Genomic DNA, 24250 nt, shown 5'->3' with positions numbered 1-24250 from the left:
TGCTTTGACAATTTTATTTTATAACATAAGATATTAAACACTGTCAAGGATACATTTTTAAGACCTTAGAAACCAGTACCTTAATTGCAACTACTATGCTAATGTAATATGACTCCAAAGTCTATTGCTTTAAATACTAGCTGCCCAATATGAATTATTTGGATAGCAAAATGTTTAATCTTTTTAGTCACCGTAAATGTCGACTGCAGGATGAAAGGATTTAAATGGTCATGTTCTTAAACCTAAAGCTTGAGTATTTTTACCTGTCTGAAGCAGTGAAAGAACAGACACCTAGGAACTTTATTTTCCTCTACCTGGGCTTTACTGATGAGCTGATTTTGCCTATTGAGTAGGCGAGTGCTTCTCACTAGAACCAAATCAGCTTGCTTTGCAAGCTAGTTATGTGAAGGTATGAAATAATATATTAGTGACTTTTTGATCTCCCAATGAGCAAATTAATTACCATTCAGTGACATTGCAAGCACCGTCTCTCAAAATCTAGGGCAGATATTAGAATTGGTGTTTTATGTTTCCTGGCTGCGGTGCAAGATGTGTCCTGATTGTCATCATGACAGATCCTTTTTTGTTATGCTAAAACATGGCCACCTACAGTGTCTGCCTGATTTCTGTGGGTAACTTCTGTAAGCAGCATACGGTGCCAGTATGCTCTGGATAATTTTGTGGCCTTGAGCTAAGCACATAACCTTCTGCCAGAGGTGTTTTTTCTTTTTTACCTTGTGTGATACAGGAATAATAACACCTATCTACCTCACAGGCATTTTGGAAAGATTAATTAGTTTATGTTTGTAAAATGCTTTGAAGATGAAAAGCACTGTAAGTGCTAAGTAGCATTATAATCTCTCATAGCTATACTGGTAACTTCTTAAAGCAACAATAAGAAGTTAATTGGTTTTCAGGTTCCAGGTGATAAGGATCTGTTGACTTTTAAAGTTATTCTATTAGCTGCAAAGTAGTATGAAGAAAAACATTTCACTTTTATTTGATTAGGAGTATATTTAGTTCATGCTCAGTGATATGCACACATGCTCTAAGGTATTCATCTAGGTGAAATTGGCCCCTTGTGGGTCATGGCCTGTAGATGAGCTACAGATCTAGAGACAAAGGGTAATTGTGATTCTCCAGGGAGAAATCAGCCTTGGTTATTGGCAGCAGGCTGCTTGTTCAGGCAGTTCTACACAGCCACTACAAGTCCATAGAGTCTTGAAGACAAGAAACCTTGTCTTCAACTAGTCCAGTTGCAAAATAGGAGAATTAAGTTTTTGATCATAATGATTAAAGATTTATAAGGTGAGCAAGAGGCCTTCATGAGGATTTTCAGCCTCATGGAAAGGAAGATACTGTGGAGGGTCTGTAACAGCTCTTATATCTTTCCATAGCTCATATACTGAGATGTATGTGCTGCTTCTGTTCGTAATAAAAACTAAACGGTGGACTGGAGAGATGAATGGATCCCGTGCATGGCTATGAAAGATGTCTTCAGTATGTTAACATCTACAGAGAGGATAAAGCTAGAAAAGTGTGAGGTTAGAGATGGGATGAGGGGAGGAATGAAAGAGGCTGAAGAGTCCTGTCTCTCCTGTCTGTTGATTTAGTGCTTAGGGCTGAGAGTCAGGGCTGGAGGCCAAGTTGTGAGTGATTGCTCATTCCATCACTGGCAAATAAATGCATAAAGTGAAGCAGAGATGTAAAATGGGGATAATTTCTCAGAAAGTTCCTTGATGCTTTCTGCAATTAGTTTGTAAGGTGTCAACTTACGGGCTAGAGAGCTAGTACTTGGTGTTGCTGAGCTTATTAAAGCAAAAGGAGGAAATGGCAGAGCCTAGGGAACACATTTCCTTCAAGCTTTGTTTTTCTGCCTTCTTTTTCTTTTTTCTTTTCTTTTTTCATACTGCTGTAAGTATTTCTGAGCGATAAATCTTTTCATGTCTTCAGCATAATGGGCATTTTGCTAGAACATCTAAATTAAAACATCACTACACTACATTTATTGTGGGGGTTCACAAAGAGGAAAGCCTTTTGGGGAATTGTGACAGGAGGTGTAAGTGATAGAGGGAATAAGTGGTTTTTCATTTCTGTAGAAATTTTTGGGTCAGTGTTCTGTGTTGTTGCTTCCATTTAGCTACAGCGATGGTCTGAGCACTTCATTCTGTCCATACATTGAAGAGTCAATTCCCATAGATGTGGAATACTTCTATATTAAATTCCACAAACTGAAATGTATGGGCAGTTTCAAAGAGGCATGTTGGGTTTTTAATTTGTACCCGTTCATAGCCTGTAGAACTAATTGAGTGAGAGATATATCCCTATGGGTCCAGCCCATCTGGTCACTTGTGGTGGCAGATATGCTTTTCCCTCATGGAAAGGCATAAATAATAGTAGGGTTTTCTCACCTCCCTCCGTGGAGGAATAGCAGTAAACCTGAGCTCCAGTTTGCGTGCATGTCTTCATGCTGCCTCCTTCCTCCTCTCCTTCCTTCCCCATCTCAAGCTGGATGTCATTAGCACCGTACTGGCCTTAATGTGGCAGTTCATACCTGTCAGATCTTTGTAGGCGCCTTGCAGACTGGATATCCATCATCTCTACATTGCTTACCCTTGGGTCATATTTTCTTCACATCTATCAAATTTGGGCTTTTTGGAATTCTTATTTTGTAATAAATGGATGCTCGAATGTTGATGTTTTGGTCCCAGGATCCAAAGATTAAGACAGAGGCCTGAAATGCCTATACTGTCATTCTGCTCACAATCAAGATGTTATTTGCTGCTCATGGAGTTGCATTTCTTTTCTAAATCCACAAATCCTTTTTTTCCCCCCTCTTGCAGCCTATGATTAGGACAGCTGTGCTGGTTCCTCTTAATTTAGTTTGTATATTGTATAATCATAGTAATAAAATCAGATTTTAATATAAAATCGCCAAATTTGGAACCATAATGTTTTAATTATTAATTTATTTAGTGGAACATGTTTGCTTTGCAGCTTTGAATTGTGCAGTTGTGAAATTATCTTCAGCTGGCTTTAATCTTATTCTGTGGTAACTTCAGATGGGCTTGATGAACAACAGCCCTTTATCCTTATACTGGTTTAAGAAGTGCTTCTTATATTCTAGTCTGAAGATTAGGACTGTAGATCAGCCGTCTCAGGTCTAACAAGGAATAAAACTATGAGTTTCCCATACTGCACAGGAGAGTCTGAATGTTTGAACCATAATTTGGTAGACCAGTGACAAGAAGATGACTGTATTTCATACACATAAAATCTTCCCGACATCTGAAAATAAAAACTTTCCCAGGCTATCTTTTCAGTTAGCGTTTCCTTGTGATTCTGTAGTAATAAAAACACATATCAAGTTTGAAATACTTTGTTTCCCACAAATATGCAAATATATATATGTGAATTTTTACTTTTTTTCCCAATAATTGACTTGGGTTTTGAATCTTGCATAAAGTTCTTCTATCAAGAGTATCACAATAAGTAGAGCTATCAGGGAATTCACGGTGTCTGGCACTAACCTTTTCAGAAGTCACCAAGACCATGACTTATGTCCCCAAATGCTTTTAAAAGTCCCCAAGAGATGTGAGAACTGTGATTAATGTTTTTTGAGAATAATGAGCATTTGAAAATTATATTCACACTTGGTGTGATTTAATGTATTTCAACGCTCTTTGTTATTATGTAGTTTACTGGATATATTAGAGAAGCAGCTGTCTTTCATATGAATCTTACAGCTCCACTCTAAATCAGATAATGACAAGAAAAGGAGGTTAAGATGGAAAAGTGAATAGAGCAGAAAGGTCAAGAAAAAGAGATTAAAAGGTGACAAGGAAGATGGTTGTGATGAGTGAAAAGAAAAACACAGGACTTAAGAATAGGAGGAAAATGTGATACAGTGGATTAGGATGGTTTAAATTTCACAGATAATTTTCACAAAAGCCAAATTCAGGCTGAAGTAATAACAGCAAAATACTACACCAAATCAGAAAGAAAATGTTAACATGGGGAAAGCTCATTACCTGTCAGTCTTCGCTGCATTCTTGCATCCTAGCAAACAGAATTCTGCACATACAGCTTTGAAAACTCCCTTTTCCCAAATATATTGTGAAGTTTGTGTGACAGAATGGATGTATCACACCTGTTAGTCATTCTCTCTTTTGTGCAATTGCATTCTACCCACCTAACATCCTGACTTCTGGAGATAGTGTTTGTACACTCCTTGTCTGAGTGTTTCTAGAGCATCTCAGGTATCTGTTTTGCTATTTTTAAAAAAATCCTTATCCTTTCATTTTCAGAAATTTTTTTATCCTACTGTACATGTATTTCCAAGTTCTTCCTCTCAAGACATTTCCTTACAAGTGACCTCATTGTAAGTGTGAGCTCTGCATAAAGAGCTTCAATAGGAGAAATGTATCCCCTATATACAGTCTAAATAAGAAATAAAAAGGAAGTATTTTTTCCATATCAGAGTAGCAGAAAACAGTACAGTCCTTGCAGGAACACTTTGATACCAGTGCTGCTTATACAATAAGCTTATATAATAAATGTTCTGTTATTCAGGATATATTTGCACGTAGTAATCTGCAGACAGAAAATAAAAACCAGAGAAAGATCTTTTTCCTCAGTTGCTTTCTGAAGAAACAGAGCTACTTTTAATTGAAAAAAAAAAAAATAGGATTAAGTAGCAAGTCAAGGAAATGTAAAGGAGAAGTTTGGTTCTCCTAAGGACCATGATCACTGTTTTGCATCTGTACAGCTTTTAGATGTTTCACAGTTTTACCATGTTTCGTGTAAGTAATTTTGTCATGTATTATCACATAGTGATTATAGGGAAAATGTGTTTGATTTTTGAATGCTTCACATGTATTCTAGGCAGGTAGAAGAAAGTAAAATACAAAGGAAGAATAGATTAGAAAGGGTAACAAGTAATGAGTGATGCAGAGAGGCAGATATGCCATGAAACATTATCAAAAGCCAAACTGAATGGAATTTAAAATATTAACTTTATGTGTTTGTGACTTCTGCCTTTTTGGTACTATGTCCGTCATATTAGGACAAAACCAAAGTCAGCAAAGACACTCACACTATAATTCTTCTGTTTAAAAGCTATGGGAGTTGGGTGTATTTTTATGCTAACTAGGCAGGTGCTTTGGAGGCTTTTCAGATTTTTTTTTCTATGGTCTATTGTTGCTAAAACCTGACTTGTCAATTTATCAGTGGTTAATGAATTAGTAAGGACAGTGCTGATGGCTGGAGATGCTGACAGATTTTCTTTTGGCAACTTTTGTTCATTCCTTCTGTTTGATTCTTTCACCTTTTCATGGTTTTTAAGATAATATCTCTGTGTTTATATTTAGTATAGATCCAACTTAAAGCAGACACTGACAACTGAAGAACCACAGGACCTTTTCTTTTGTTTAGTAGTCCTCTTCAAAAACCCATTTCCACAGATAACATTTCTAACTCGAAGATTAAGTTTTTATGAAGGTCTTTGAAGGACTTCCCCAAAATAGGCCTGGGAAACAAATGTAGCATGAGTGCAGCAAGTTTCCATTTAATTCCAGCCTTCAACTTACAGCTTTATAAAGAACTACACCATTTCTGCATATGTCAAATTTTCTTATAGCAGTATTTGATTAAACTAAAAAAACCCTACATTTATGGATGATGTAACCTGTGTGATTCTGGCAGAAAAATATATATATTCACATTAATTATATACTTATTATTATATACATGCTGCATACATACATATATTAATTACAATTAATAATAATTCTCTATATAGACATATGTATGTATTGAAAGTATATTGATATCCTGATATCTATAACTGATGTAATTAAAGAGGTGCACCAATCCTACATGGATCATTGCTTACACAGAAAATTGCAGTGTTAACAGGTAGGCATGTATGGTTCCTGTTGGCAAATGCTATGTTTTTAACAGTGATTGCTGCACAAGCTTTAGGAAGTTATTTGAGAGTTTTAATTCATTAGTTTTGCTCTTGTCTGCACAAATGGAGGATGTCAGCAATCCTTACAATACCCGTAAATTGATATTCCTAGCCAGGAGAAATGCAGCATCTAATAGTTGAGTGGTAGTAAACAGTATTATTGTCAGTTTTTAAAATTTAACTTCGTGGCATATCATCCCAAATAGTCCAAAACCCTCAAAGGTGTCTCCAGAACAAGTCTCCTTGAAATGTTGTGCCTAATTTTGTTTCTAATTGATACTTCATACATTTTTTAAAGGAAAGGAAAAAAATCCACAAAGCATTATGGTACCTGTTTATTGTGTACCTCCATTTTTTTCTCAGGGAATTGGTTCATACAATGGCCAAGCTGTTTTTAAGTCTTTATGAACTCTTGAGGCACTTACTGTCAGTTGGAGAAATTGCAAATGTTGAAGTGTAAGAAACCTTTGAGTAAATACCTCACGTAGAGGTCAGTCTGGAAAGATTAATTAGAAAGTCTATGAACACAAGACAAACATCCTCACTTCATGCTCTTTTTTCTCACTGAGCTCATACAACCTTTTTCAGCTTCTAATTTGATTTCATAGTGTTGTTCATTCTCAGGTAAAAGCTCCCAACTAGTCTGCTACCCACTAGGTCTGCATCCCAGCTGTATTCAGCTTCCCCTGGATCCTGGAAGATTTCCTGTTTTCATTGTTCAGAAACCTTAAGACGATGTAAAATTTTTCTATCACATGTGCATGATTTCCTTTGGGATTTGAATTTTTGAATTCCTACACATATAAACATTTTATTTTTCCATGTCAGCTTCTCAGTTTAGGTTTTGTGGGTTGTTTGGGGTCTGTTTTGTTTTGGTTTTTCATTTGTGTAGGCAACTTACATGTACTGCAATCCTCTTAGTGAGGCTCTTAGGAAGGCTTTAGGTCAGAAGATTATATAGCCTGATTCTAAAGCTGTTACAACATTTCTGGGCTATGCTGTAAAACTTCTGAGTGTAGTGAAAACCTCTAATATATTGAATGGGATGAGAGGGCAGTATTCAAACCTGCCCCCCTTTTCTGTTTTGGTTATGCAATGCCATTCGGTGAGGGGTATTTTTTACCATTCACAATAGAGGGAAAAAGATATTTTACACGGAGATAGGATGTTGTAAAGTTCAAGTTAAAAATCCATGACTGGATAGGTGGTATGTTATGCCTGAGACCAAGTCTCCTACAAAGGTCCTGAAGATGTTCTGGAATGCCTCAGGTAGCTTCTCTTAAGTGATTATGATGAAAAAAGGAGTGTGTGTGTGCAATAGTCTTTTCAGATTGCTTTGCCTGCAAAGGGCATTTTTGCAGTGAGGGGAGCAGGGGCTGTGTGGAGCAGGTGACTGGGGGAGCTGCAGGGTGCAGCTCTCCCTGGCTGCATCCACTGTGATTGAAGCTCAGGGGGCAGCGGCTGTGTCTGTCTGCATCCTTCCTTGACCTCATCTCAGCACCATGAGGCGGTGCAGACTGTAGCCCTAACACCTTGTCACATTGAAGTCAACAGCAGTTTTGTTACTGACTCAAGTAATCTTGTCTTTGATCAAAATACCTAGTTCCTTTCCATTTTGCTTCTCAAAACACTCTTTTTAGAATAAATAAGGTGCTGCATGTGCAACTGTGTTTACACCTTATCTACTCCAATGTGTGTAGGGACACCTGAATGCATACACATGCACAGAGGCTTCTGTATTTGTATCTCATTTTCAACTGTTTGAAAATGTTGATTCACATACTAATGTACCAAATGCATAAACCAGCATTCTAAACTGTCACCCGTAGTATATATATCTACAAAAATGCAAAATAATAAGCATTTTAGACACTTTACTACTTTCAGCTCTGACCCTATTACCACTGGGCGGTTTGTTTGGCCTGTTTCATTCACTGATTAGTTTCAGCTCCCATAAAACCCAGAAATTCACATGGCATGACAGCTTTAAAAAATTGCAAGATACTATCAGCGAGCATGATAATCCCCTTTCTTATACCCTTGACACTGTTCAGACATAGTCATAGATACTCCTTTATATTTACCTCCCCAGCTATATTTTCATTCAAATATCTATTCACAGCTGCATAATAAGTAGCTTGATTTGTACCTAATTGTAATAATTAATTTTCATTATTTATGAAAGTCATTGTCAGAATTAATTTATGGTTCTGACTGCAAAGAAACTTGCAGCAACAGCTTCAGGTGACTGAAGGAATAAAATAATTAACCAGAGCACTTTAAAATGTCACTGACCAGTGCATCAACTCTTAATTTTTCAGGAATTATTTGCACTTCTATATTCATACTTCTGCAATTATCTTTCTTTCTCATGTATAGAATTCTGTTCTTAACATATTATGAACTTTAATTGTCTTGCTAGTGTGTTTTTAGGTTAAATGACTAATTATGGAGAAATTAGGATGCCTGTCAGATTCAGAAATTGAATGTGTATCCTGATTTGTTCTCAGAGCTGTGAAATAATTGTGGGCTAGGGTGGAAAAGTATTATAGATATGCAAAGGAGCTTGCCAAGTGTCTATATATCATAAAATGTCTTAAATCTACAGACATAAAAGTAGGACGAAGACACAGCCATTAAAAAGGCAGTCATTTTTGAGTGTCGCATAATTTAGACACTCTAAGTTATTGAAGTGTCACAAGTTTATTGCACCTAATTTATTAATACAATCATTGGGATTCACTTATGTCTCCTGCTCTGCCCCAAAACAGGCTAAAAGTATGTTGAAATGCACAGACTCTGCTTCAGCAGTAAAAGTGTAAAATGCTTCTCAAAATACAGTGACATGAAATATAACAATTTTACTGCAGTACTTGCAGGTAACAGGTGGCCATGTTTCTGTTTATTTGTGTATTAAAGTAGGGCAGAGAAATCAAATTAAAACCAGGTGAATTTTGTTCCTGTTTAGCTTTTCCATTGCCACATTAGGTGACATTTGTATGGGGAAAATAGCCTCTTGCTTTGGCCTCTAAGAAGGACCAAACCCTCCCCAAAGCCAACCAAGTAAAAATCCTGACAAATACCCTGTTAAGTGCTTTTATGCTTTGAAAAAATAATTTTTCTTTTAAAAAAGGAAAAGTTCATAATTTTTTTTTTAATCCTTTCATGTATTGAATTGGCTTTTCTTAGTTAGGAGGTTGGTTTGTTTATTTGCTACCCAGGATCAGTTTTGATGTGTTTAAGCATTGACAAAATACTGCTGAGGAGAGCTGGAGACAAAAGAATCCACTTGATTGTAATGCAGGTGGAGTTTTGACAAAACACCTTATGTGATATCTGAGACAATTATACACATGAAGAGTTTTTACTTTTAAATTCTTTAAAATAAAATAATTAAAACTTTCTCATCTTTTGTTATCTCTTTTTCCCCTAATCAGGACAGAATTTTACCCTAAGGCAGTTAGGAGTTTGTGAACCAGCAGCTCGTCGAGGACTGGCATTTTGTGCGGAAATGGGGCTCCCCCACAGAGGTTACTCTATCAGTGCAGGGTCAGATGCTGATACTGAAAATGAAGGAGTGATGTCTCCAGAGCATGCCATGAGACTTTGGGGCAGGGGGGTCAAATCAGGGCGCAGTTCCTGTCTGTCGAGCCGTTCCAACTCAGCCCTCACTCTGACTGATACAGAACACGAAAACAAGTCCGACAGTGAAAATGGTAAGTTCTTATACGTGCCCATATATAAATTAATGTTTATTTGCTGTTTTGGCTGACTCTCAGTAATTTTAAGTCATTAAAGAAATGGCCTTGAATTATTTACCTTCTTTGTTTTTGTTTTTTCCTCTCCTCTTACCCTAAAAGTCCCTATTCAGTATCAGTCCTAACTAATGCAAGCTTTGGGTGTGATGCTCTAGATGCAATTTTGAAAGAATTTAATCACAAAAAAAGATTAGTTCTGTATTATCTCAAGCCATGTCACCTGTAATCCTCTGTGGAACAGCTAAGTGGTGATAAAGTTGTTCCCCAGGCTAGATTGCATTGAAAAGTTTCATTGTAAACTATTCTTCCAGACATCTTGGAGAAGTTGCAGAATCTTAGAATGGATGAGTGAACTCAAAGAATAGCTTATTAATAGGGCTCATGCGATTGAAAAAGAAATTTGATTGTGCTTTAAACTTCTTAGCTGATGAGAGCAATTGGAATTGTGGTGAAGAGGGACACGTGGCCTTTGATGTGTCTGGGGGACTGGATTACTGTGCAATTAAAATCTGCAACAAAAATCTTTGCAGCTTTGTAGGATGTGGGGTATGGCCATTGTATATTAAGTCTTAGAGTTTAAATGAAAAATAGGTTAATACAATTAACTGATTCATTTTTAAAGCTTTTCAAAGCTTTTTACCTCCTCTTGAGGTGATGAACAGAATCTAATGTGGTGTTAAATGCTAAATGTACCAATCTTAACTTTTTATTTGCAGAAGATTTTCAGCTTTGCTAGAATTAAAACAATTCTTCTATTAACTTCATGACTTTCTATGTGAAAAATTCAAAAGAGGAATAAAGAAAAATGAGTAACAATGAAAATTAGTGATGGCTATTGCCTGCATGTCTACATGTCATTTTATTACTTTATTAAACCTGTCGGCCTGGCTGTACAAAAATTAGAGCAATTTTATTGCTATCCTCCGGCAGTGACTGTAACACATGGTGGGAAACAGCTATGTAGGTATGTATGTATGGAAATCCTTAAAAAATTAATGCACTTCTATTTTAAACTACAAGCAGTAAAGTTTACTCCTTCCTATTTATTATTTTAACTTCTGTTTGACAAAGCAACACCAAAGCTGTAATTTGCTTAATTCATACATATTTTTCTGCTGGTGGCTGTTTCTACATGAAGATGCCTGTGCAAAACCACTGTCTCAAATGGGACCCTCCTTTTCTCTTGGACTTAATGCTACATGGTACCTGAGCAGACAGCTCTCAATGTTCACAGGTGTCTTGTGTCATGCTTGGAAAACTTGTTTTGAGTCAGAGGCAAGTTCTGAAAGAGGAAGACAGAAGTACTTGCCTACCACCTTTAGGCAGTGGCTTTTCTGTGTGATAATGCATGGTATTTCATCTGTAGAGCCATCCAGAATAAGTTGTTGAGCAGTCCTGTGATTTTGAAAGGTCTGTGGTAAAACAAATTCTCTTGATCCTTTTGTAAAACCCTTGGTTATCTTGAAAATATATTTTTATGTATACATCCATGCACACGCTATTTCCATAGGAAGTTGTTTCTTTATGTTTCCAAAAAGGTACTGCTGACTGCTTCAGAGGTACCATAAGTTTGGTATACTTTTCAACGAATTTTATATGTACAATTTTTTAGAAAGGAAGTTACCTGATTACAATGTGCCAAAACATCCTCCATCAGCTGCAAGTTAGAGTGTTTTGTTTTTACGTGTGTGAAAAGACTGAATATGTTAAAAAATGCATTATTCTGCAGTGGTTAAAATTATGCAAAGAATGTCTGGTCTTTGATAGAACTTCAACGAAGAGTTTAGCCACTAAAAAGGATTACAGTTGATTTATTTATTAATAGGGAGGCCAGCAGTCCAACTTAAGAATGTACTGGGACTGCTGTGAAGCTAATGAAATTTTGATGGCTTGAGAGTTCCCTAGGGTTATGAAACATCTATAACCATGGACTCTGTCATGGGTCACCGTTTCAGTGGAGATGTTAAAATGGTGAAAAGCTTAATCTTCTTTGGTATTTTTTTTCTCTGAATTTTTGTTTCCACTGAACATGGAAGACTTGGCTGAGAAATTACTTTTTACACGTTGTTGGAACTCAGTACGTTTAATGCTCACAGTAGAATAGAAAATATAATTTAAAGCCAGGAAAACGGTATCACCCTGGCAGGTGCAGGTGCTGTAATCAAAGGACTAAACTGCAGGTGCAAGTTTTGTTAATTTATGGCCTAAAGTTAACAGCTGTGCCAGTATACTGTTAAAATCTGTCAAATCTAATAAGCTTTTGCAACCAAAGTGAGAGTTACAACAAGTCCTCTGTACTGCACCCCCCTCTGCTGCATGGGAAAGATTCCTGACTGAATTTTGATATAATTGTTTTACAGGTAAATGATTTCTATGCATCATGTTTATCTGTAAGGTGGAAAAGGAGCAACTGGTGATGATGAGCAAAACACAGCATCACCAAGTCATACTCACCTAAAGGCATCAGTGTTTCAGCAATCCCACTGTTCACTCAGTGAAACTACTCACTGTTTAAATACTCCACTGCCATAATCAGGCCTTATTGGAGTTAATTGGATTTGTCAAGATGATGAGAACTTTGACTTATCCTATGGGTTTATGATCTCAGGATTAACAATTTGCTGGATGTACTTGGGATTTTCTTTCCTGCCAATGAGACAGGAAGAGAAGCTCAACTTCAAAATAACATTTCCTTTCCTTTATTGTAATTATTATATATTTGCTCTTCTGAAATAGTTGTGGATTGCATATCCCTCAGGAAGGCAAAACTTGCAATTCTGCTGCATAATTTCAATAAGCAAGAAGAAATAGTTTATTGAAAATACTAACCTTTTAGGTGTCAAGATCTTAATAGTATGTTTCTGAAATCCTAAAAAAGGGACTTAAATTTTTACATAATCTCAGAAGGTTTAGAAATTTCTTTAAACAAATAACATTGCACATGATCAAGTTGCAAAATTTTAAATACACTATGAACACACTGTGACTGCCAGCAGATATTTTAAATTTTTTTGATCAACAGAACATGTACCAAACATAGGGTTAATAGATTCTCACGTCAAAGGTTGTTTTAGGATATCGCTCAGTAACTAATTCTGAAAAGAAATATTTTCCTTTGACTTCATTCAAGTTCCATGTATGACTCTTGGCATCAAATTCTGAGAGATTTGTCATGTCAGCCTCCCTGAAGGAGGGCCTGCATCTGTTAATCTGGGCAACCAACCAGTGTCACGTACAGTAGGATGTATCAGCTGGAGCACACTGAGTATACACATGCTTTTTCAGGCTTTCTTCTACATTCTCATTGCAAGTTATTTCATAAATGCTGCATCAAGAAATTTATGTTGGTAATTGTTCTAGGAGCTGTTGCTTTGAAATACAAGCCGGCTGTCTCTTACACGCTTGCCAGTAACTTTATGTTGTTAAGCTGTTCTAAGATTACTAATGCTTGTCTTTTAAACTGGATAAATATTCCAGGAGAGTATCAGTTAGAAGTTGTAGCTAGGCTTCAAATGGCCCATTTGCTTAAAGGGTCAATATATTTTTAAGGTATCTTAGAATCCACTTCTATATTTAAATTATTTTTTAAACCCATTAAACTGCGATCCCTGACTTAATGAGACATCGGAAGGTCAATAACCAAAACATGAAAGTTAATTGAGCAAGTTATTCCAGAAGTGCAGCACCTTATTATTTATTTGTTTATTTATTTATTTATTTATTTCTCCCTCTAAAATTATATAACTCGTTTTGTTTGTGCTTTCTGTGTGTTGGCCTGAAAGTCAGGCTGTGGCAATGATTCTGACTGGAAAGGTCGCTCATATAAGACCTAAGTCTTTGGTCAGGTCTGTGTCGCCTTCTATTCCTCTGGAGGTAGAAGTGATGTGCTTCTGAAAAAGGGTGGGGCACTCCAGATACATGCATGCCACGTAGCTGACTGTCACAAAAACTACCTGGGCACACAGAAGGTGCTTCTGATGGCACTAGAATGTGGGGATTTTTTTGTTTAGTGAAAAGTTTGCACTGATTGGTGTTTGTTAGAAAAACAGACGAGATTAGGATGTAGCAGAATAAAAAGAATAAGGGGAGAGAGGGAGTTAAGTTCATGGCCTCAGGCAGTCACTCTGAATTGGTTAGATAAATGGTTTGAAACTTAGACCAATTTTTCATGGATACAGAAAAGTAGATATTGCTGGTAGAGTGTTTATTGCTGAGGGCTCCTATAAAGAGAAAATATCACTTTATTAGCTGCATGGGTACCTACTTGCTTCCTCTCCTTCAGACAGTTTCTGAAGATAGAATTCTGGTGAGCCTAATACTCTCTTCTCCTTCCAGAATGATGAATTTACTGGCATTCAGATCTCTGAAACCCAAGAAATACATTGGTAAAATACTTGTCAAGACATTTTAACCTGTTGTCTCTAACCCAGTTCATCTATAACATATAATAGAACTCTGCATTATTAAATAATGTACATAATTCAGGAACTAGTGTCACATGCTTTCACTCATTTAACATCTTTCTTTATGCTAAGGCACAAAACTTGATCTAAATGAGGCCTGTTGAATAGTAGCTGCACCTGCTAGCCAAATGCTGAGCCTACTGATCAAAACCAGCCACATAGCTGGTGAATTAATCCTCATCTTACTGCTATATCACCAATTACAATTTCTTCACTCTTTCCCACAGATTTCCATCTAGAAATTGTCTGCTTCTCATTAAGCATGCCAATATGTCTAAATCTTGCTTTGCTGCCAAAAAATGTCATAACCAGGAAATCAACCTGTTTTAGTTTTGACAGAAGTCGGCTCTGAAATAATATTTAATATTTAACTGGCATACAAATTTTTCTTTGGTTATGGAGACATGGAACAGAAATCCATAAACAAAAGTAATTATCTGGTTTTCTGAAATATTAAAAGTTTTCTATAGTTATGCCATTTTTCAGATTTTATTATGATAGCAGTCCTGTGGATATATTTCCGTTAATCTAATTGCTAATGCAAGGGAAAATCACTTTCATAATTCCTTTGACCAGTGGTAGCCAAAGAGACAAAATCTGGGCTGACCTTTTTGCAGTAATTTTGTGTGATCTCCTGGGTTTTGTCGATCTGACTGTCACTGAACTTGCTGTTAAGGAAAAGCATGAGGTTCCAAAGGACCGTCTTAATTATGGTGGAGTCTGGTGTAGACTATCAGGCCAAAGGATGAAGTTCTTTGGCAACACTTGGACAGATTTCCTGATGTGCAGAATTGTTAAGTTTAGCAACAGCTAACACCAATAAAATTAGAATTGGGATCTGCAAGGAAAAACAGATCAAAGCAGAAAATTTCAGAGAATTCACTCTTGACTCTTAAGCTTTCTAATGTTAAGGAGTGGTGAAAGAGGTGTTTAAAGACCAACTGTCATATCTCAGTATTTATCAAAAAAATCTGAATTTTAAGGGGAAAAAAACATGCAGAAAAAGGAAAGAAGGTCAAATTTCAGAGAAAGAGCTTATGAAGATGTTTCAGAAGGACCTTGGTGAGGTCCAGGCATACAAATAAAATTGAAACACAATCAGTAAAAAAGTAGAGTTGTACATAAATATGAATACTAAGAAAAAGGAAAAGAGGGGTTGATTTATTATGAAGCAATGAAAGAAGACTATTGCTGATATGTTTTCCTCTGGTTGTTTTTTGTTTTCAGCATTTGCTACCTGAGTAACTGATCACAGAGCTAATATTTATACTCTTAAAGAAAGGATTAGAGGTTGCTTAGATAAATAAATTTTGTCCTGCATTTATAGAGTGTCTACAGCTTCTGGGCTTTTTATGATACATGCATGAGAAATCATTGATGATGAGTATGGTTCTTGAACATAAAAACAAACAGGACAACTTCAGAAGTGGCAAAGAGAAAGGAGGAGAAACCGTTCTTATCAGTTATATGGCAAGCACCATAGGAGAAGATTATGCTTTATAACAAACAAGAAGAGACATTCTACATCATCTCAAGGCAACTGTTCTTGTGCTTAACCAACTTCATTTTGATTTTTCCCCCATTATATTGAATTGGAGTTTCCCTTGTTGCAGTTGGGACCATTGCATTGGGTAATTTAAGACCAAAGTTAGATTTGTACCTTTTGCCTTTCAGGCTCACTGAGCTTCTCCTCAATTTGTATGCTTCAGCACTCCAGTCATCATGGGAAGTCTTCACTGAATTCATTCCAATTTATCAGTGTTATACTGGCAAGCCCCAAACAGAATATTGTCATCTAGATGTGTCCTTCAGATGCTGAATAAAAGGGACTAATCACTTCCCAGGGTATGCTGGCTCCATTCTTCTGAATGCAGCCCAGTATGTGGTTAGGCTTATTGTTGAAAGGGCACACTGCTGAGCTTGTCCACGCTGACTGCCCAGGTCCTTTCTACAAAGCTGCTTTCCAGCAGACTCCCAGCTAGTACTGTTACTGTGGATACTTTGCCCTCGGAATTCCTGAGGTTTTTTTCGGCCAATTCTTACAGCCTGTTGAGATCCCTTCAAAAGACAATCCTGCCCTGCAGTGTGCTGATCAATCTTTCCAGCTTGGTGTCATCCACAAACTTGCTAAGGGCACATTCCATCTTATTCATTCTCAAGATGTTAAATGTAGTACAGACATAAAACAACGTTGTCCCAATGACGTTCCCATTAATGCCTTTAATGTTGACCAAGAGTTGCACTTTGCACTACAAAACACTAATCTTTCAGCCTCTTCATGCAACTAGCTTTCCACAAAATGTTCTTCCCAGCTCACCCATCAGTCCATCTCTCTCCAGTTTGGCTACCAGGACACTATGGGAGACCATGTTGAAAACCTTGCTAAAATCAAGGGAAACAGTATCTGCTGCCTTCCTTTTGTCTGCAGAGACAATTAACTGTTCATAGAAAGCAGTCAGGTCATTTGGGTATGATTTGCCTTTGGTAAACACGTGTCAGCTGTTATCATTCACTTTCTTTTCCTGCAGGTTTATCCCAGCATAGAGGAAGGATAACTGCAGCAGTATTTGTTCCATCATCTTTCCTGGGAGACTGGGGTGAGGCTGACTGCCTCAGCTTCCTCATATATTCCTTGCCCATCTTGAGGATAACATGACCTTTATCTTCTAAAGATTCATCAGGAGCTTTCCCTCATTGCCATTACATTTCAAGGAATGAGATAGTGGCATTCCAATGACATTGGTCAGCTCTGCCAGCACCAGTGGATGCTGCAAATCTGGGCCCCTGCTCTTGTGTGTGTCCAGCTTGGAAAAGTGGTGCTTAACAGCTCTCACTTCCTCTGCAGTGCAAGGGCTGTTCAACAGCCATTGAGCTTTGGCTTCCCCATCCCCATCCTGCACGGCCGGGAAACATTTCTGTTTCCTTCTGGGTAGACATCACCTCAAGGTCACAGTGGTCACTGGGAAGTGCTGTTTTCTGTGGTATGTGAGGATTTCTTCCACAAATTTATAAAGTGTCTTTGTATACATATATAGTGCTACTGAAATAATCTGGCTGCTACACTCAGTGCTGTGCTAAGGCAGAAGTGGTGTGTCTCCATGACTTCTTTGGGACTACATTCCCAAATGTAGGGAAATGCCAGCCAGTTGGAGGCCTGGAGCAAGGTTAACAAGCACAGCCAGAAGCTTGAAATACACAGCACTAAAAGAGCTTGGGAGAGATCTCAGCCTGTTGCATCTAGTGTGTTCTGTCTAGATTCTGTTGTGGTTACAAAGGCCACAAATGGCAAAAAGGACCAGAGGCAAGCACTTGTGCAAATAGCAAAAAGTAGAAGTTAGCTCAGAAAATGCCATTCCAAAAGTAACTCAGACAAATAGATTACTGGGGGACCATGCTGATATTTAATCATCTAACGTATTTTCCAAAGCAATTTTTAAATGCTGCTGTAGTTGCTGTTGGTCCCTGATGAAGTGGGTGCACGATAGGAATTCTTCGCTTCCTTTCTGGTTTTGTTTTTTGTGAGTCAAGTATCTTATTCAACCCAAAAATTAGTCAGCAGGAAGAATGTTGATAAAATTAAGGAGATAAAAATGTTGTTCTGCAATTTAATATTATTACTAATATTTATACACTGATTTATTCTTATAACTGGCTAACTTTTCATAGACTTTTTTCTCCTTATTTTAAGTTTGATATAAAAATACTGCTCTTCATTTCCCCTAAACCATATGTGTTCTTCTGGATGTGAAAGGATCTAAATGTGAGGTTGCCATAAGAGTAATGTATGCTTTTCACATCTGTAAACTGATGATCTGCTGTTTTGATTTGGAATGTGGTTTTGATGTCCATGAAAAAATCACAGTGGTAGCAGTAAATTGTTTTAATTAATGAATTAGGAAGCAACAAATTTGCTGAATCAGTCTTATAGACGTAATTATTTCTGGAATAAAAAAGGAGGGGAAAAAAAAAATCTGTCAAAGCTGTGAGATTATTTGGTTATCATTAGAAAGCAAGTTTCTCAGCTACTATTTCCCTAATTTCCTGTATGTCAATACTGGGGGGGCGGGGAGGGGGGGGGGAGGGGGGTGTATATACACACACAGATATTTATACACTCATCAGCTAAAACCAAATGAATGGCAGAGATAAAGTCTAAGTAATAGTGATCCTATATAAAAGTGGGATTATTCATATTCAGTTGTTTTGAAGGTTTTTTTAAGCTTAATCTAATTTTAATCGGAAATAAGATTTTAATAGCATTTCCTTGTATAATTATGTCATCTTGAGAAATAATCTAATAATGATTTCCAGTTTAAAGTAAATATAAGGTGTGCAATTGTAAGAGTATCAATAATAATTGTAGGTAACAGCCTTTGTATGCTGGTCAAATAACAGCTGGAGAAAATTTGTCAAGATTTTTTTTTTCTTTTTTTTACAAAAAGATGCAAAGGCTTTTGAAATGGAGAGTTCTTTAACTCCTAATAAAACCATGTAAAGACTTACTTTGATGTTTTTTAGATAAAGGTTTTTTTTCTTTGATACAGATGAGAATTCAGTATAAAATTAAGTTTCAAGCCAGAACGTTTTGGGGCTCGATAATATGCTGCCTGATCTGTGTGCAAAATTTAAGCTTTTTTTCTTGATTAAAGGTAAGAAAAGGATGAAGTCTCAAATCTCAGGAAAGAAATGCTTGTTAAGAAGCTGTGGGTTTAATTTCTATTTCACACTCTCCACCTCATTTTGTATACCATTTTCTTCCTAAATTATGTTGGGTGTTTAGCTATCTATTGTTTTCACCTGTAGAGAAGAAATGTGCTTTTTTCTCACTGAAACCAGGAATAATAATTGTTGGGGTTTTTTGCACTTCACATAGAAATCTTTCAGTGAAAATGCCTTTGATACCATTGTGGTTTAGTCCAGGTTTCTGTGTAGTACATGGAAATTTGCAAAATTCTTACTTTGGTTTTTGTTCTTTGTTTGTTTGTTTTGTTTTTTTTTAGATTTTACAATTATGAACCCACAGCATCCAGTTAGGAAGGGTGAACAATGTAAATGAATTATGGATTAAATTACAAATATATGTTTATTTTTAGTAGGTGTGTGTATCTCATAACTGCTGTAATAACATCCATAATAGATAACAGTTTTCTCAGAGTTTGACGATTCTGTGCAGCTGCTGTGCCAGATCCATTCTGCTGCTGGCCAATCCCTCCTTGGGCTACCGTGGCTGCTGACTAAGTACTGAGACAAAATGTGAGCAATGCCATCTCTAGTGCAGTATTCACAATAGAAAAAGAAGCTACTGACCTGGGAAACCCAGGATCTGGATTGTCAGGCCATGACAGAGCAGAGACAGACCACAGGCTGTTTTTCTAGTTGACCATTTAATGGTTGCTTTTTGTCCTTGTGGTGAAATAGATTCATATACATATATATATACACACACACACATATATATATATATATACATAGTCATCCTTACAATACCTTGTCTTACACAGGTTTTTGTCATAGACATAGTCTTCTTAGAGTAAACATACAGGGCTGAGGACCAGTTGTTTCTTCTTCAAATGACCTAGAAACTTTGAAGCATTTTCACAGTGAAAACATGTGCAGTCATGAGCATGGGTAAGGGAAAGTTATTCTGGTGTTTCACATCTGCCACTGAATTATTGTATGCTGGAGAGATTGATTTTCCTCCCTCCTTCCCCCCAGTCACTGGGGTTTTATTAATGTAATATTTCTATAAACGACTTTAAAGTTACAAATAAATTGCTTTGGATAAGTGCTGATGACTAATGCTATGGAGTCCCAGTCTGCACCTGTGGCAAACAGTCTAAAAAATTTAGGTTGTTTTGTTTCTCTACCAAACTTGACTTTCTTTTTGCAGTGAGTTTCACTAAACTGTGTTGGTCAGTTGTGCAGTTTGAAGAAAAGTAGCAGAAGTAAGAAAAGTCTAAGATACTTTGAGGCAAAATTTAGTTCTTTGAGAAGGTTTCAGAATTGTCTTTTCTTCCTGCTGTTGAAGATGAATATTGAAGTTATGAAGATAGTTTATAATCTTTGAAGTTCTTTTGAATATCCAAAGTTTACAAGATATCTGGGTCAAAATGACTTTGAAGGAATATGGCCTTGGTTAAATAGATAGTATCCAGTCTCCTTCCATGTAGATTTAGCTAGAACTTTTCAAGCTGCTAAGTTCTTCATTGTGTGATTGCTGTATGCTCTATAAGGAGATTTATTTAAAATTGCTTAAAAGCTGCACTCACTGGGGAATTCTGCTGCTCGTTCCCTTAACTACTTTAGCTGCAGAGGACATATGACGTCTTTTTCATTAACTGTCTTTTCTGCTTGTTTGCTTTCAGAAGAGTTCTAGGAGATTGTTATATTGTTTTGTAAACTCGATATTGCTGGATCCTGGCTGCTTATGGCAATTGAGATGAGATTAGATGCTTTTGTTAACAGGCCCCAGACTTTAAATTTATAGGGACTAGGCACCATCTGTTCTCAATTAAAGGTCCTGAGCTCTGAAATTAATTCCTTCCATTGGTCCATTAGACTCAATCTTTTGACCTGAAGTCATGATAAGGTTATATTAGCCTCTCGAGTCTTGGAAAAGTGAGGAGTTCACGCAGGGCCAGTGCTGAATATTCCCTTTAGTCCTTGTATCAGTGTAGTTGGAGGGCAGAAAGTAATGATTGTTTTTCCGTTCTACAGGTAGAGTGAGATTTTTTTTTTTAAATCACCCTGGAGATTGAGAGCTCACATCCTCATGAGTTGTAATAGGACTTGCGCTTCTAAATCACTGAAGTGCTATTGAAAATCTTTCCCAGAAAAATCAAATTAATATAGAGAACGTTGACTAAATTCACAGGAAGACTTGATATAGAAGTGGGCTGAGTGTAAAAGTCCATTGTTCCAGGCTTACATTTGCTCATTAGATTAGCTGTGTTGTGCTTCAGCTGTCTTTCATTGATTCCTTCTGTGGCTGCAAAAGGATGGGGATCTTACCAGAAGTCCCTGCCTTAGGATTGTTCAGCCAGTGCATTTGCTGGATTTATATCTGTCCTGTGTAGAAGTTGCAAAGAAGAAATGGATGGATGGACAAATGGGTTCACATTTTTGTGGTTCTAACTCTCCCCTCTTTCTCATTTGCTTTCTGTATTTTACTGAAAATTGAGGTTTTCTCTGTCAAAATACAGCAGGACAATATGTGGACTGGAAAGAACCTGTAGCCACGAGATTTTTAGTTTCAAAGGAAAAGCTTCAAGTATCAAATAGCTATGCTGGTTGTCTGGTAAATTTACTGGCAACTCCTGTACGCATGAAAATGTATTTTAAAGCTTTCAGGATCTGGTAGTTCATCCTAGTAAACCTCTGGAATACAGTTTGTAAGAGTTGGCTCTTCAGTGTCCTGTGAGTGTTCCTGTCTTAGCCCAAAATGCAATTTATTAGAATGTTTTGGGATCTGCTGGCCATTAGGCATTGAGTAGAAATCAGCAAAGAGAGAGTTCATATGCCTATTTCTATTCCTATGCAACAATCCCCGTGACATAAAAAATACAGCCGGGTAAAAATAATTCTTTTGTCTGCTGCCTGCAATTAGGAGTTCATAAAGATTAGTAACTTGGACATTAGCTGTTTTTCAACATTACTTAAATTGGAATAATGTTGGTGTCCCCATGATACAAGGCATTATTTGTCAAGTGTGGCTTGGATGGCTCTGTGACATATATATAGATTTCAGTACTCATTTTCAGTTGTTACAAATGCTCAGATCCATTTTTGAAAATGAAAGTTACAATTCTTACCTTTTTCCCAAATGTAACATATCAATTAAAACTACTAATGGAACTTACCCAGAAAATACTTCTGTCCACTTTGTCAACATTAATATTTTCCTTATCCAGAGAGTAATCTTTGCACTTCTGGCATTTAGGGAACACACTTAAACTACTATAACATTATTGAAAATATGGTAACAGAGTCTGTGTACTTTGAGTTAGTAATTTGCTTTTTTAAAAGTTCATTTCTTGTTTCCTTACAAATTCTTTGTTCTTTCCAGTATCAAATGCATTGATTTTTATAAAAAAAAAGTTAATCAGCTTACCTTCATTCAGAATGGATTTTTGTTCCTCTGATCAGCTCTACACAATTGAATTTTTCATCCTCTTTTCTGAGGTATTTCAATGTTATGAAAAAAGCATTAAAGAGAATTCTGATAAATTATTCCTTTAAAAAAGATTCTACTGAAATGTACTTCTGTTGAAGCTGGAGAGTTAATTGAACTGAGAGATTTCTCTTTTGTTTTCAATGATAAAGGTATCTATGCTTGGTAAACACAGGAGACAATCTCTCATGGGGAACTGGTTTCCTACTGATTCTGGTTAACACAGAATTTATAACATGAATTTGAAGTAACCATTTAGTTTTAATTATTTGAAAATACAGTTTTCTTTTTGATTTTAAAGTAGTATTAGTACACTTCAAGGTATGGGAAGAAATATTTCCTGGTCATAAAAAAAAAAACCAGGAAAAGGCTTCTGAATGTTTTTTGTCATGTTGTCTGATTCTGCTTTTATTGTGGTTGTTCCTGGAACCTGTAAAAAAGCCCAACGGTGTAATATTTTTTTGTCCAAATGTGTGATTATGCTGTTTTGCCTTAAGAAACAAACAAAAAGTAAAACACCAAATCAACAACAAAAAAAAGCTCAATCCTTCCCCTCCCAAAAACACACAGTCTTTCTTTCCACTGTTGTTCTACTTTATTTTTCCTTGTTAAATCAAGCTGACCTAATCTTTTATGAGTTGTTTTTGTGTCTGTATTACCTCAGGCTGTGCTCTCATCAGACTTCACAAGCTAAGTGGACTTGAGTTTTGGATAGTCTGTGGAAATAATCAAAGAAAATGTACCATGCTTCTGGATGTGATGATAATGGCTCATTATGTCTATTAAATTTAGTCCTGAATCGGTGCTGAGTATTCTGCTGTGAGTTCAAGTTGGACCCGTTAGACTTTGTGTGCTGATCACTTGTAATTACTAAAGCACAACTGTTAGCTCAGCTAAACTCCAGTTCTAGTGTTTTTCATTCTGCTTATCAATTTCTTCTGAACTTTACATGTGGGAAGCCTTCAAAGCATTTGCTTTGAAGTGAGAGATACTTTAATGAAATCTTGATTTGGTCACTAATTTGCTGTATCTGCATTTGCACACTGCTTAATTTTTCTGGTTTGTTTTTCTACATATAAAGGAGCATCGTACTGCTTATTTTCTATCAAATTTACTAACTCTGCCTTTTTTAACTTCTTGAACTTGAGGCAGTTGGGAATATTTTTGTATATATATAGATGCATGTGTGCATGAATATATATAAAATCAAAATATATTTGCAGTAACTTCACAAAGGGTCTAACTTGTATAAATTTAGAAGTGCTTCTGAATCCTGCAAATAATCTCTCTAAATTTCATATGATTAAAAATACCAAGGTGGGTGCAAAAACCTAGACAATTTCTGGTACTTTCAGATGAGATGCACAAATGATAAGCATTTTAAGATGCTTTTGTGTGCACATTCTGAATAAATACAAATATTTTCATATGTTTTTAAAGTGTATTGTTATTGCTAATTGTTATTACTGGAAATGTGTTCTTTATCTACTTGTACTGGAGTAAAAAAGCAGAGGTTGTGTTTCTGCCCTTTCTTCAGTTACATGCTGTAATGCTTCCATTACAGCAGAGTACATTTGAGCTGGTATTCTTGTACAGGCTTTCGCTAAATTGCTACGAACTTCTTGAATTGATTCTTTTGATTTTTGATTATATCAGTGCTCTTAGATCAAGTACTGACATTTTTCACACTCCTCTACAGTACCATTTTTACGTTTTCTCTTATCTCTTGTTCAGGGCTCTTCAACCTGAGGCTTCAAATTTTATTGATTCAGTAACAGATTAATTTTCTTTTTTTGGAAAATGGGCACAAGTGTCTCCATCTCCTGTTTTGGCGAGCTGTACATACTGCCTTTCTCAGTGTGCTTGACGTTTTCTCATAGGATGCACAAAT

The 24250-nt window shown here is 36.6% G+C and overlaps 1 protein-coding gene across 16 annotated transcripts in view; it reads left to right on the top strand.

Moving 5' to 3' along the window:
- Positions 1 to 24250, top strand: part of TENM3 (teneurin transmembrane protein 3) — a 594796-nt gene that overhangs the window by 285075 nt on the left and 285471 nt on the right. For all 16 annotated transcript variants that reach the window (XM_088056014.1, XM_088056017.1, XM_088056013.1 and 13 more), the window contains one exon: positions 9406 to 9684. In XM_088056014.1, coding sequence (XP_087912140.1) covers positions 9406 to 9684 — 279 coding nt within the window. The remainder of the gene's footprint in view (positions 1 to 9405; positions 9685 to 24250) is intronic.

The sequence above is a fragment of the Pseudopodoces humilis genome, chromosome 6, assembly GCF_049639895.1.
Source record: "Pseudopodoces humilis isolate 2021_Gansu_Grassland_sample_001 chromosome 6, ASM4963989v1, whole genome shotgun sequence".
NCBI lineage: Eukaryota > Metazoa > Chordata > Aves > Passeriformes > Paridae > Pseudopodoces > Pseudopodoces humilis.
The sequence above is the reverse complement of the archived record's forward strand: the minus strand, read 5'-3'. Positions and strand labels throughout refer to the sequence as shown.